Raw genomic sequence first — 12,652 nt, forward strand, 5'->3', positions numbered from 1 at the left:
TGGAATAATTTTATAACCCTGCACTGTAGATGAGGCCATAGCAAGCTGCGTTTGATAACGAACTAGGGTTTCCTGCTGTCTCTACACGTGAAGAAAATGGCCAAGTACACGACTGGATTTCTAGTGTCATACTAAATGTTAGAAACTCAGGACTGAATGACGTCTAGTAGCTCTATGAGGCTATTTAAAATACTATAATCTTTATCATTTTTTAAAATTAATTTCTACTGGAGTATAGTTGATTTACAATGTTGTGTTAGTTTCTACTGTACAGAAAAGTGAATCAGTTATCCATATACATATATCCACTCTTTTTTAGATTCTATTCCCATATAGGTCATTACAGAGTATTAAGTAGAGTTCCCTGTGCTATACAGTAGGTCCTTACTAGTTATCTATTTTGTATGGTGTATATATGTCAATCCCAATCTCCCAATTTATCCCTCCCCCTGACTTTCCCCCTTGGTAAGCATAAATTTGTTTTCTATATCTGTGACTCTATTTCTGTTTTGCAAATAAGATCATTTGTACCATTTTTTTTTAGATTCCATATATAAGCGATATATATTTGTCTTTCTCTGACTTATTTTACTCAGTATGACAATCTCTAGGTCCATCCACGTTGCTGCAAATGGCATTATTTTGTTCTTTTTATGGCTGAGTAATATTCCATTGTATATATATATAAAATTTTCTATTTTATTTATTTATGTTTGGCTGCATTGGGTCTTCATTGCTGCACACAGGTTTTCTCTATTTACAGCGAGCGTGGGCTACTCTTCGTTGTGGTGTGCGAGCTTCTCATTGTGGTGGCTTCTCTTGTTGCGGAGCACGGGCTCTAGGCACGCAGGCTTCAGTAGTTGTGGCATGCGGGCTCAGTAATTGTGGCTCGTGGGCTCTAGAGCACAGGCTCAGTAGTTGTGGCGCACGGGCTTAGTTGCTCCGTGGCATGTGGGATCTTCCCAGACCAGGGATTGAACCCGTGTCCCCTGCGTTGGCAGGCGGATTCTTAACCACTGCGCCACCAGGAAAGTCCTCCATTGTATATATGTACCACATCTTCTTTATCCATTCATCCGTTGATGGACATTTAGGTTGCTTCCATGTCTTGGCTATCGTATTGTGCTGCAATGAATATTGGGGTGCATGTGTCTTCTTGAATTATGGTTTTCTCTGGATATATGCCCAGGAGTGGGATTGCTGGATCATATGGTAGCCCTGTTTTTAGTTTTTCAAGGAAAATACTGTTATCTTTTGACTGGCAATTGTGGTCTGTGTCCTCTCCCAGAGAACCCCTCAAGTGAGTCACCTAGTGTTTGAATTCTCATTTCTCCTAAATGGTGACTCACACGTGCAGAAGCACTGCATATGGTGCCCCCCTGTCCCCCAGTCTCCTGGGCCCCACTCTACCTCAAATCTCAGAAAAGAGCACCGTGCGTTTATAAATGAAAGCAGATGGCAGGTGTATCCTGGAGTGGGAGGGGGGAGGTCAGTCATTGAGGGAATCATCGAGCAAGCAATTACTTTGGAAAGAATCCCCACCCAGGCTCACAGTTGGCAATTTTCTCACTGAATTGTGTGGACTCCTGCGAAAACCACATCCACTTGAGGCCTCAGCGTAAGGAGAAATCTTAAACGTACGAAACCACGTATAGTAGCACAAATCCGCAATGTACAAGCTCAAACAAACTGGAACGTGCTGGTAGTTGAAAACATGCCCGCACAGTAGTGGAAATCTGCTTTGGACAGCCAACAAGCATGCAGTCCAACGTACCACCGCTGAAGAAAGGGATGGACTTGGAGGACTTCAGTGGGATAAATATAAACTACCAGCATTATTATCATTTTTAACTTTATCTGCAAACTCTAAGTTTAAAGAACCTATCCCATTTGAGATGGCTGTCATTAACAGCCGACTTCAGAGGGACTTCCCTGGTGGTCCAGACTCCGTGCTTCCAATGCAGGGGGCGCGGGCTCGATCCCTGGTGGGGGAACTAAGATCCCACTTGCTGAGTGGTGCAAGGTATCTCTCCAGGTATATAGTGTCAGAACTGAGTTGAATGGTAGGACACCCAGGTGGTGTTGCAGAGCTGCTTGGTGAGGGGAAAAACATACACACATTTGGTGACCAGAAGTGGAGTACTGAGTGTAAAGGAGACACACAGGAGTGCTTTTCCTTTACATTTTTTTTTTTTTTTTTTTGGCCGTGCTGCGCGTCCTGTGGGATCTGAGTTCCTAGACCAGGGATCGAACCTGCGCCCACTGCAGTGGGAGCGTGGACTCTCAACCACTGGACTGCCGGGGTAAGTCCCTCCTTTAAGATTTTTAAATTCACAGCCAAAAAAAAAAAAAAAAAAACTTAATTCAATGAAAGGTGTAGAGCATCCTTTACTTGTGTATGTTAAAGTACTTCAGTCAAGGAATTCTCCTTTGGAATAATGCAACACTAAATGTTAACAAAAGAACCAAATATCCAAAGAAGTAGCTCACGTTTTTATGCAGTATCAAAAGAAAACTTTTTCAATGAAGTGATTTTTAAGTATGGTCCACAGCCCCAGAGGACCATAATCTACCCAAAACCCAGCAAGTTGGGCCCTCAGTTTTTATGGACAAAGTCTCTGGAAACACTCACCAATTGCTGCAAAATGAGCTTTTGCAGGAATGTTTGTGGCCCATCAGGGGGTCATTAGCCAGACTTTTACCATAGAATTAAGAGTTGTATAGTATGACCTACTAAGGGCAAGTCACCAGTCACTAAGATGTGGTCTCTATTAGTTCAAGTCCCCCTGGCTTCAATTCCATTTTACGGCGAGTATCCTGGCTGCTAGCCCAGGTCACAGCCCCAAGCACATGCACACACAGATGCTCAGAACTTTACAAGGAGGCTTTGTTGTCGGGCTTTTTTCAAGTTGGTTGAGGTTTTTGCTACTCTTCTTGCAACTTTACCAGTATAGTTTGTAGAGTTATTGGATAAACCCTGCAGTTCAGATGGAATTTACTGTCCATGCACTATTTACTAGTGATCTGATTAGATTTTAAGAAAAAATGTCTGATGGTTCAAATGAGTCATTTACACTATTGCATAAGCAGATGCACATGTATCTTGCATCTTGACATTTCATGGGCAATATGCTGCCTGTGAGTTTGCTGTTCTCTTGAGCCGATCTTAACCAGGCTTTCTTCCCTACAACTCAAACCAAACACCTGTCGAGTCCACCATTCTCAGTGCTCATCTTTCTTGACCCGTTTACAGCAGGTAACCCTGTGGACTTGCTTGCTCCTTCCGAAAATGCTGTCCACTTGACCTCCAGGCCTCTCCCTTGGTTTTCCTACCTCAGGGGCAGTTCCCTCTTAATCACTCTGGGTTCATCGCGCTGACCAATCTATGTTGGAGGGCTGAGTCCATCCTGCCTAGGTGACCTCACTGTTCTAGCTTCAGATGTCATGCATTATATCTTCCCAGCAGATATTCTTCACTTTACACCACTTCGCTTTTACAAAAGACCTAGCTACACTAGTACTTGATCCCGCTAATCAAAAGAAATCCAAAGAGAATTTTCCCTTTTACGAAAAAAGGGCGAAAATTGAAAACGGCATTCAGCATTTCTTTCGCAGTGAGGCCTCAGAGGCAGCGTGCACCCCAAGCAGCTTCCCCAGAACTACCATCAGCATCTGTATCAAGCTACCATAGCTCTGAGCTGTGTCTGTGAGCATCTGTGCTTATCTCAGTTTATTTTGTGTACCCATTAGCAAGATGTGTCCTAAGGTAATTGCTTCTTTGCTTTACACCATTTCAGCTTAAGAAAGGTATCATAGGAAGGTTCTTTCAGATGCTGGGGAAACCTGTATCTCTTAAATTCTCTAATTCTCCTCCTGACTGCTTACCTAGTTCACTTCAGTCAAGAGTCAACATCTCAATTTAGCTTATCCAAAACTGAACTCTTGATTTCCTATCCTCAGTCTTCCCCGTCTCAGTGTTAACTCCTTTCTTCCAGATGCTCAGGACAAAACACTTGGCATCACCCTTAAACCCATTCTTTCACCTCATTCAACAAATCAGCAAGTCCTGTTCTCTACTTTGCAGCCACCTCAAGTATCACCCTAGACTAAGCCACTATCATCTCTCACCTAAAAATATTATACATCATTGTTCTCTTTGCTTTTACAGTTACCCAACAGCCAAAATGACCTTTTAGGTCAGATCATGTCACCCTTCTGTTCAAAAGCCCTCTGGTGGCTTCCCTGCCTGATCTGGTTTCCTCTTTTCCTGTGTACTTACCTCAGCTTTTCCTCTTGCCATCTTGGGTCCAGCATACTGGCCACCTTTTCACCTGAACATGTCAACCACACAACTTCAGACACTACATTTGCTCTTTGGCCTGTAATGCTCTGCCCCCAGATACCCAAACTCCTTCCTTGCTTTCAGCTTCCTATTCCAGTTATCACATTACAAAAGCCTTCCTAGACAATACTGTAAGAGTCCTTTCTCCACCCGTTTTACGTCCATGTAGCCCAGAGCTTCAAGTCCACTAGGAACGTACCTGTTTCAAACTAGGCAGCAGTGATACAAACACATGCCTTCTGATATGCACAGCAAGTACTCACCACCTGTTATTCTTGCACAAGATATCTTAACCTGGCTCTAACTGGGAGTTGACTAGACAAAGATCCAAAATAAGCATTCTTAGGCAACTACCCGAACCTGCTCCCTATATGAAGCCTCTGCATTGCTATTCCTGTTCTTCCAGTCCTTTCCACGTGAGCTCACTAAGTCAGGCTGCAGCTTACATTACCTCAAGACTTCTCCCACTACCAGATTATCCTCACCTTCACAGCACTGACCCCTGCCTGAAAATTCGCTTCCGATAGTATGTTTCAGAGGCAGGCAAGTGGCCTCCTAGATCACTGGTGCTCAAAACCACCCTCAGCATGAGTGCAGTTTCCAGTAGTTGGGTATGCTTTCGCCAGTCACCAGGGGGCACTACCAACCTGATGAGCATTTGTCTTAGGCTCTGAACCACACCTCCGTCTCTTGAAGTCACTGGCTGCACCCTGGGTTCACATGAAAGCATCACTGGCTTGCCTTTAGACTTAACCCTTATGCTTTTAAAAGGGAAATCAAAAGGCAAGGGTGTAGGGGAATAATTTTCCAGTATTTTTCTTGTAAACACTTATGAATTCTTCTTTGGAATCTTGGAGGCTTTTACTGTTATTTGTGAATTGCGATTTTCTCCCTGTATTCTCCCATTCAATCTGGACTGCCACAACCAGACAGAAAGTGCAAGTGCACTTTTTTCTTGCATCTGTATTGGAAACCTTAGCAGACAGTAACTGCTCCAGGCATGTCAAATAGATGCATTTTCATATCCTTGTTCTGATACCCACAGCCTTTTCAGATACAATTTGACTAGTACCTGCTTTTCCTCTGCCCACCAACTATCCCACACTCCATCTGTAATTTCATCTTTAAAACAGGGGCCAGCAAACCTTTCCTGTAAAGGGCCACATGGTTATTTTAGGGCTTGCAGGCCCTTAGATCTGTCACTAATCTCTGCTCTTGCAGTGTCAGAGCCAGCCAATACATAAACAAATGGGCATGGCAGTGTTCCAATAAAACTAGACACAAACTTCGATTTTATATTTTTTCACATCCCGTAAGCTATTTTGAACCACTTAAAAATGTAAGCACCACCTTAGTCACACAAAAACAGGTGGTAGGACAAGCCAGTTTGCCAACCCTGTTCCAAGAAGTTTGACACAAGTATTCCAGGAGACGTCTAGATTTCTCTAGAACTTGGCTCTACTTGCTTTGTAAATAAGCTGAGACAATACTTTGCTTCCAACTGTGTTAAGTCTCTTTTTATTCTTTTGGTAATTTCTTCCAGAGTTAACTACTTCCATTTGTAGGTGATGAAATGTGTAAGACATCCACTTCAAATGCTGGCACTGCTACGAGCATGGTCTTTCCCCTTTATTTCAACTCAATTACTGTTGATTCTTGTTTATATTCCAAGTCCCGGAAGTGGTTTTCATTGCAGAAGTTATCTGAAGATGGTCTTATGCTTTCTAGTAGTGGTCTACAACCAGCGTCTAGCTTCTCCAGGAAGGCTACACAGGATGGATTTAGATATTACATATTAAACTAAGAGGCATTCTCTCAATTGAGTTTAAATGTATTTTATTTTTAGACAACCTACATGACATGGTTTTTTTTCCTCAAAAACAATGCCTCCGCTCCAAACAAATCAACATCAAAACGAAGAGCTCAAGATGACATCAGTCCCATTTGTCTAAGTCCCGGTGTTGTGTGGATGAAAAGCAGCAGCCAGCCGGTTATGACGAGCAGGTGATAGATCCAAACAGCCGAATTCGTTACTGTAAAAACAAGGAAGACCCCATTACCACCTTTCCAATATGAAAACATTTAACATTGCTAGGCTGCAAATGTATTCCCCTATTCAATCTGGGCTGCCACGAAGACAGACAGAAAGCGCAGGGATTTTTCTTTTGCATCCCAGTGCAAACCAAAAGAACAACAGCGGATTGTTCAAGGTCTATCAGTGGATGCGGAAACGTCTCATTCTGAGAAAGTTCCACTCACTTTGTTCTAACAAAAGCCTCACACATTCTTTGAGTCCCTTTAGACATTTTTGTTCATTGCTGCCCCAATCCTGTTTAGTGTAGCCTTAAATTTATCTTACTCCTAATTTACAGAAGCCCCTGAAGGCTAGGATAATGAATGCCTTCATTTCTATATTGCCTCTAGCAATTCCTTGCATAGCAGACGTTCAATTTTAGTAAAGCAATTGGCATACTGGATCAGCAGCCATTTACTAAAAGCTAGTAACGTCACAGCTTTCACAACCAGCTGCCAATTATCAGTAGATAAAGGTGAACGGTTTCTTTACAAAAAGCTTTTAATACTCATGTATATGTGCAGCAAAACAGGAGAAAGGCAGTCTGATTTCAACAAGCCATTTCTATAGGGAAGATAAACATAGAGTGTTATCTCTGACCTCTAGAGCTCAGGATTTAAGCTGTGCTTTGTAATGTCACCTATAAGTTTTCTGCAGATACTCTAAGCCTTTCTGTACCATAAAAATCTTTTACACGTGAAACACCCTCTTTACGCCCCTAAGAGAATTAAGACCTAGAGCCTCAGTTTAAAAGGATCCATTTTAACTATCCTAGTGGCAAAACAAGGAGGATTATGCCTTGGATAGCTCCATTTTTACATTAATGATTCAACCCACTTCTTTATACTTACACATTTTTCCATTTCTAGACCATCCTTAAAGAAAATCATATATGGGGTCACACCATCCTCACGGTAGTCCAGCAGAGCAACCATGCCATCTGGATTCATGTTTTCACCAATAAAGAACTTAGGAAGCAAACAAATACTCAGAATTAGATTACGCACGGACGTGTTATATCAAAACAATAAATCAAAGGATGATTCAGAACACCGCTATTTAAGTCAAGGGATTTCAGCAACTAAAGGCTCTGATGCCTAGGAGAAAAAATGCTCACTAATCCAACTTTAGTTCACTCAAAGTACTAATAATAACCAAATAAAAGTACAGAGCAATCCAGGGACACGAGGCTTTCAGGAAACTTACTCAGCCCCACACATCCATTTCCAAACCCTACAAACAAGGCTTTTTACATAGTCAAGCACAGGGAACATAAAGCTAGCAACGAGAGCATATCACATGAGAAGTTATCTTATGGCCAGAGGATGTATGAAAACCGGAAAATTAAAGAGCCAGGTTGTGTTCATTTTTTTTCTCAGGGGTAAAGGAAAGTCACTGAAGTTTCTCAATAGGACAAGCTCAGATCAGAAAGGGCTTCAGCGGCAACAAGACACACTGGAAGTGGAAAGAGAAAAGAAAGACCACTTGGGAGTTAACAAGCAATTCAAGAGAAAGAATTGGGAAATGTATGTTATCTGAGTACAGATAAGATTCTGGAACCAGAAGACAAGATCTGGAAACATGCTTGGGAGCAGAGAAAGCTACTTCCTACAGCCTAGACTACTGGAGTTGAATCTATGAAGTATTTAAACTGTTCAAAAGATCGAGAAAATAACCACAGCTTAATTACATCAGAGATTCATCAAGCAACTCATTTTTTGCTCAGTTAAAATTGTACAATCCTTCGGTCCAAATATTTAAGTTATTTACCTGATAGTTTTTGAAATTAGCAAGGATATGCTTGATTTGTTCTGCAGCCCCTGTCATAAAAGGTTTTACTCTTTCTGGTCTCTGTTCTTCAAGCTTCCCTTTGATTCTAAAACAACATTTTATTGATAGGTTATTCAGTTCTGAGCAAAATATATTTTCATTAAGTAAAAATTACAAACTGAAACCAGCTGTCACTGAGCAAAATAACGTGGCGCACGCGATCAAGAAATTACTAGTTCACAGGAGGGATGTTTTAATCCACAAGACTGTTTCTAACTTGGAATTTCACGTCAGCTTATCTCCACAGTACTATTCTAAAAAGGTAAAACCAACCACATGCTCCAGTATGCTCACATTATTTTACTTATAGCAAAACAACCACCCTTCTGAGCTCATTAATAAAAAGACCTCTGACAAGCACGCCTGCCGCTAAAAATCTCAGTTAGCCAGCCCCTAAATCCTATAGGATTTTCAGACCTCGACTGGGGTGTGCCGGTATCACTTACGACTTCATGTAATCTTTGATGTACTTCTTGTAGGCTTCTTTTGTGAAGCTGGTTTCCTGCAAGTGATGGTTCATGACAATATCCACGCCAGTGATTACCGTGCTTTCGGTACCTTCGCCCTCGGGGCCTTCAGCGGAGGCATTTCCACCAATGAGCGAGTCATCAATGTTACCCTCTGTCCTACTGACCATCTGCATTAAGAAAAAGTTTAGTTGCTAACACATCCTCGACTTTACCATAAACGCATCCAAAAAATCTACTGGCACCTCATGTACCCGTCATCCTTCCACCAAACATTTAGTTCTTGTCGAATACCATGAACACGTTATGGGGGAAAAGATTCTAAAATCGATTTCCTGAAACACCTCAGCTCAACAATTCTTTGTTGACCGGAACGGAAAGGGGGTCATTTACAACCCAGTGGAAGTTTTGCGTGGGCTGTCGGGTTGAAGAGCCAAGTAGGAATAAGGCAAACGCCGAAGGACTTGGGGCTCCCAAACCGGAGACAACCTGTCCGGGACCGCCTGGGAGGAGGATGGGCGCCGAAGCGGCGGACCTATTTCCAGGCTCAGCTCCGCCTCCACTTTTCTAGAAAAACCCGAGCCCGGAAAGAGCGTCTCCTCCGCCAGGAGGCAACGGGGAGGATTGCACAACCCCGGGCGGGGGAGCGGCGGAAACCCGAGCCTACCCGGCCCCGCGCCGCGACCCAGCCGACTCACCTTCCCCTCCACCTCCAGACACAGCCCGTCCGCGACCTCCCGGATCTTGTAAATGTCGGAGAACATCTCATCATCTGTTCGGGGACATATACCCGCCGGTCACGGTACGCCCGAGGACCGAGCGGGCGCCATTTCCCGCGCCGGCCGGCCGCACGCGGCCCCCGCCCCTCCCCGGGCGCTCGAAACCCCGACGCGCGCCCCAAGCACCGACCCTCCTCGCTCCCAGGAAGGCGCCGGCGTCCCCCAGGCCCACGACACGGCGACGGCGGCCGCCTCCCCGCCCCCACCCACACCCCCGTCCCCCGTGCGCGGCGTTAGGGGCAGTGCAGTCCCGACTCACGGCTGATGAGGTCCCGGTAGATGATCATGATGGCGACTGGAGGGAGACAACGGTGGCACTAGCTTAGGAGCACGGAGCTCAGAGCGAGCGCAGTGCAGCCGGAGCGGCGCTCGGGGGGAGGGGGGAGCGGGCGGAAAAGGCCGACTCTGCCGCTCCCCAACCTCATATAGAGGGCACATCCCCCTACGTCATCTCCCGCTGCGCCTCCGGAAGCGCCGCAATTGGTGACGTGGCACGCAGAGCCACGCGGTGGGCAGGGCCATTGCGCGGGCCGAGGGGAGGACAGGCGAGCATCCGGGGACTTGGCCCCGGGATACAATGATGCGCGTTCCGCTGGGATCGCAGGGCGGCCGAGGGAGAGGAGGCGGGGAGGGGAGGGGAGAGGAGGAGGCAGAGGGAAAATGCCTGAGGGCTTGGCAAGGGTGGGGGGGGGATGGAGAGGGAGGAGCGCGCGGCGGAGGGAGGAGGAAGGGAGTCCCGGGCCCTTAGTGTTGAAGCGGCGCCTGGGGCCCTGCCCGTCCCGACACTTCAGGGTAGCTCTAGAAGGTGCTGGGCTTAGGTGAGGCTTAGATGAAGTCTCTTCAGGTTTCCGCACCGGGCTTCGCCCAGCGCAAGCTCCCACCCTTTCTGGGAGCAAAAGTGTCCGCTGTTGTAAAGAACTTTGCATTTACGGAAGGTCTCCTCGACGTCTGGAGACCGCGAGGCTGTCCACGAGGATGCGGTCAGGGGACTGGGCTTACGATCAGCCTCTGTGATCTTCGAGGGCCTCGGAGAACTTTTCAGCGTTTGCCCCCAGGGCTGACCCACCTCGAGTTTTCTGACGCCTTTGTGGGGCAGAGCCGAGTCCGAGTTGTGGGATCCAGGTCGTCCCGCCTGCCCCCTGGGAATAATCGTAGGGGGCGTAGAGTCTGTGGGAAGGGACTTAAAGAGGAAGGAAGGTGTCAAGGGAGTTTGCACAGGTTTCCCATCTCAGTTTGGTCCCATATTTGGAAGTTTGCCGTTCCTAAGACAGCTATAAAATCTTCATGTTTCTGTTTTGCACTTGGTTTAGAATTAGGTCCTTTGTTTGAAAAAAGGGTATGTTGTCACTTTAAGGTGAAGTCGAAATTATAACCCAGGCGCTAGAGGGTTAAATATAAAAGGATGGAGCTTCCCACTGGCCGAAATTTTATTCGGGCTTTAGACCCAATTACTCGGTATAAAAAAAAAAAAAAAAAAAGCCTGGTTTAGTCACGTCTTTGGTTTAAAGGCAAAGATATATGCCTGTATGAAACCGGAGAGCTTGTTCCATTCCTCAACTATATTTGTGCTCTACTGTGTCCCTAGCACTGGGTTTTGTACAGAGGTCCCAATTGTGAACAAGTTAAATCCAGTCCTACCCGCACAGAAAATTTCATTCTAGTAAATCAAAAACAGGCAATTACAACACATTAAGAATTTACCCCAGATCCAACAATAAAGCATTCCACACGATAAGAGAGCGCAACCCTTGTGAAAGAGCAGGGCACAAGACAGTGAATTGAGATTGATGGAGAAGTCAAAATGAAAAAGAGCCCGGAAACGGGATCCTCCCTGGAAGATGGGGTGTGGGGCTGTACTGGACACCCCAGGAGTCACCGGATGACTGGAAGGAAGCTAAAAATGGGATGAAGGGGATCTGAAAACAAATGGACGTCTTCTGAGAGATGGTCAACTAAGGATCGCTCAAACCTCTTATTTCTGGGATGTGTGAATGGAACATTATTATCCCAGGCATATCACAATTTAGTTATTTTCCTCAACTTGAACATTTTCAAATTATTCAGAAATCTTCCCATCACCCATGCAGTACCGTCAAACATTATTCCCTCGACTCCTTTCCAGTTTTATGTTCAGTTGAAAACTTTTTTTCAAGTTTTATAAGATAGCCACAGTGAAAGAGTACTGAAGTTAGAATCAAAGCACCCTAGGTTGAAATCTTGGCTTTACCTGGTACTAGTCCTGTGACCTTGGGAAAGTCAGCCTCCCTAAGCCTAAGTATAAAATGAAATTTTTGTGAGTTAAAAGGGTTTTTGGGAGTTAAATAAGATAACGAAAAAATGCCTAGCATCCTCAATAGGTTATCAGTAAATATTAGTTGAATTTGGGTGCATAATTCTCCCCAAATTTTAATACTTTTCAAAATATTCCTGAAACTATTCCATTAACCCTCTGTTATTTGGAAGTATTTGGAGGATTTAGTTGATAGATACTGTACTAAAGACATTCTTCTATTTAATCACAACACTCATAGTGGATCCCTGAAAGAATTCAACTTGTGTCCTTAAAAGATTTCTGTCTCAGGTTCATATTTGATAGCTCACGATAATTCTGTGACTAGACATCCTAAAAATAAAATCTTAGGAAAATCATATTTAAATTTCAGGGTATTTCATAAACTCCATCTTGTGGTCTAGAAAATCTGTGCTGTACCTTGAAAATATCTACTTAGAACACCAGTGATAGCAATAGTTGAGGGGAAAATAGTCACTGCTTGCAAGCCACTGACAAAATTGCAAGGATTTGACTTTTATCCAGGCTGATTGGCTTTTACTTAGGAATCACTTGAATATTTTTATTACATTTCTTTCCTTACAGTCATTGATTTCTAACAAAATCTAAGATTGTCCTAGATTTTACAGCTGAATATGACTTGGTATCTCTTACAATTAAAGAGATTTCAAAGACAGTGTCTTCTGGTCTCTTCACACACAAGTCCTCACATGAGAAAAGCAACTCAGGTGGGCTCTCCATTTTATCAGTTAGGGATTGACTACATGGCTTAAACACATAAGGGTTTATTCTCCCTTATAAAAAGAAATTCAAGGGTGTCGACTGAAAAAAAATGCACCACCTAATAGTTGAGAATTAGGTTTTATTTGG

The 12,652-nt window shown here is 44.3% G+C and overlaps 2 protein-coding genes and 2 non-coding genes across 4 annotated transcripts in view; 1 reads left to right on the forward strand and 3 right to left on the reverse strand.

Annotated features, from left to right (window-relative positions):
- Positions 1-5,232: 5,232 nt before the first annotated feature.
- Positions 5,233-5,359, reverse strand: LOC137211526 (small nucleolar RNA SNORA31). Its single transcript, XR_010937127.1, has one exon. It is a non-coding gene; the product is annotated as a small nucleolar RNA SNORA31 (small nucleolar RNA).
- An 802-nt stretch (positions 5,360-6,161) lies between these two features.
- On the reverse strand, positions 6,162-9,912 carry TPT1 (tumor protein, translationally-controlled 1). The gene is made up of 6 exons (XM_067713422.1): positions 9,752-9,912; positions 9,412-9,485; positions 8,693-8,883; positions 8,187-8,292; positions 7,268-7,384; positions 6,162-6,375 (listed from the first exon to the last, which is right to left on the reverse strand). Exons 1-6 carry the CDS (start codon positions 9,777-9,779, stop codon positions 6,373-6,375), a joined length of 519 nt encoding a protein of 172 aa, XP_067569523.1. The 5' UTR covers positions 9,780-9,912; the 3' UTR covers positions 6,162-6,372.
- On the reverse strand, positions 6,443-6,570 carry LOC137211525 (small nucleolar RNA SNORA31). Its single transcript, XR_010937126.1, has one exon. It is a non-coding gene; the product is annotated as a small nucleolar RNA SNORA31 (small nucleolar RNA).
- SLC25A30 (solute carrier family 25 member 30) overlaps positions 9,372-12,652 on the forward strand; it is a 98,361-nt gene continuing 95,080 nt past the window's right edge. Inside the window, exon 1 of the mRNA XM_067713417.1 lies at positions 9,372-9,515. The gene's annotated coding sequence lies outside the window, so the exon portion shown is untranslated. The remainder of the gene's footprint in view (positions 9,516-12,652) is intronic.

The sequence above is a fragment of the Pseudorca crassidens genome, chromosome 18, assembly GCF_039906515.1.
Source record: "Pseudorca crassidens isolate mPseCra1 chromosome 18, mPseCra1.hap1, whole genome shotgun sequence".
NCBI lineage: Eukaryota > Metazoa > Chordata > Mammalia > Artiodactyla > Delphinidae > Pseudorca > Pseudorca crassidens.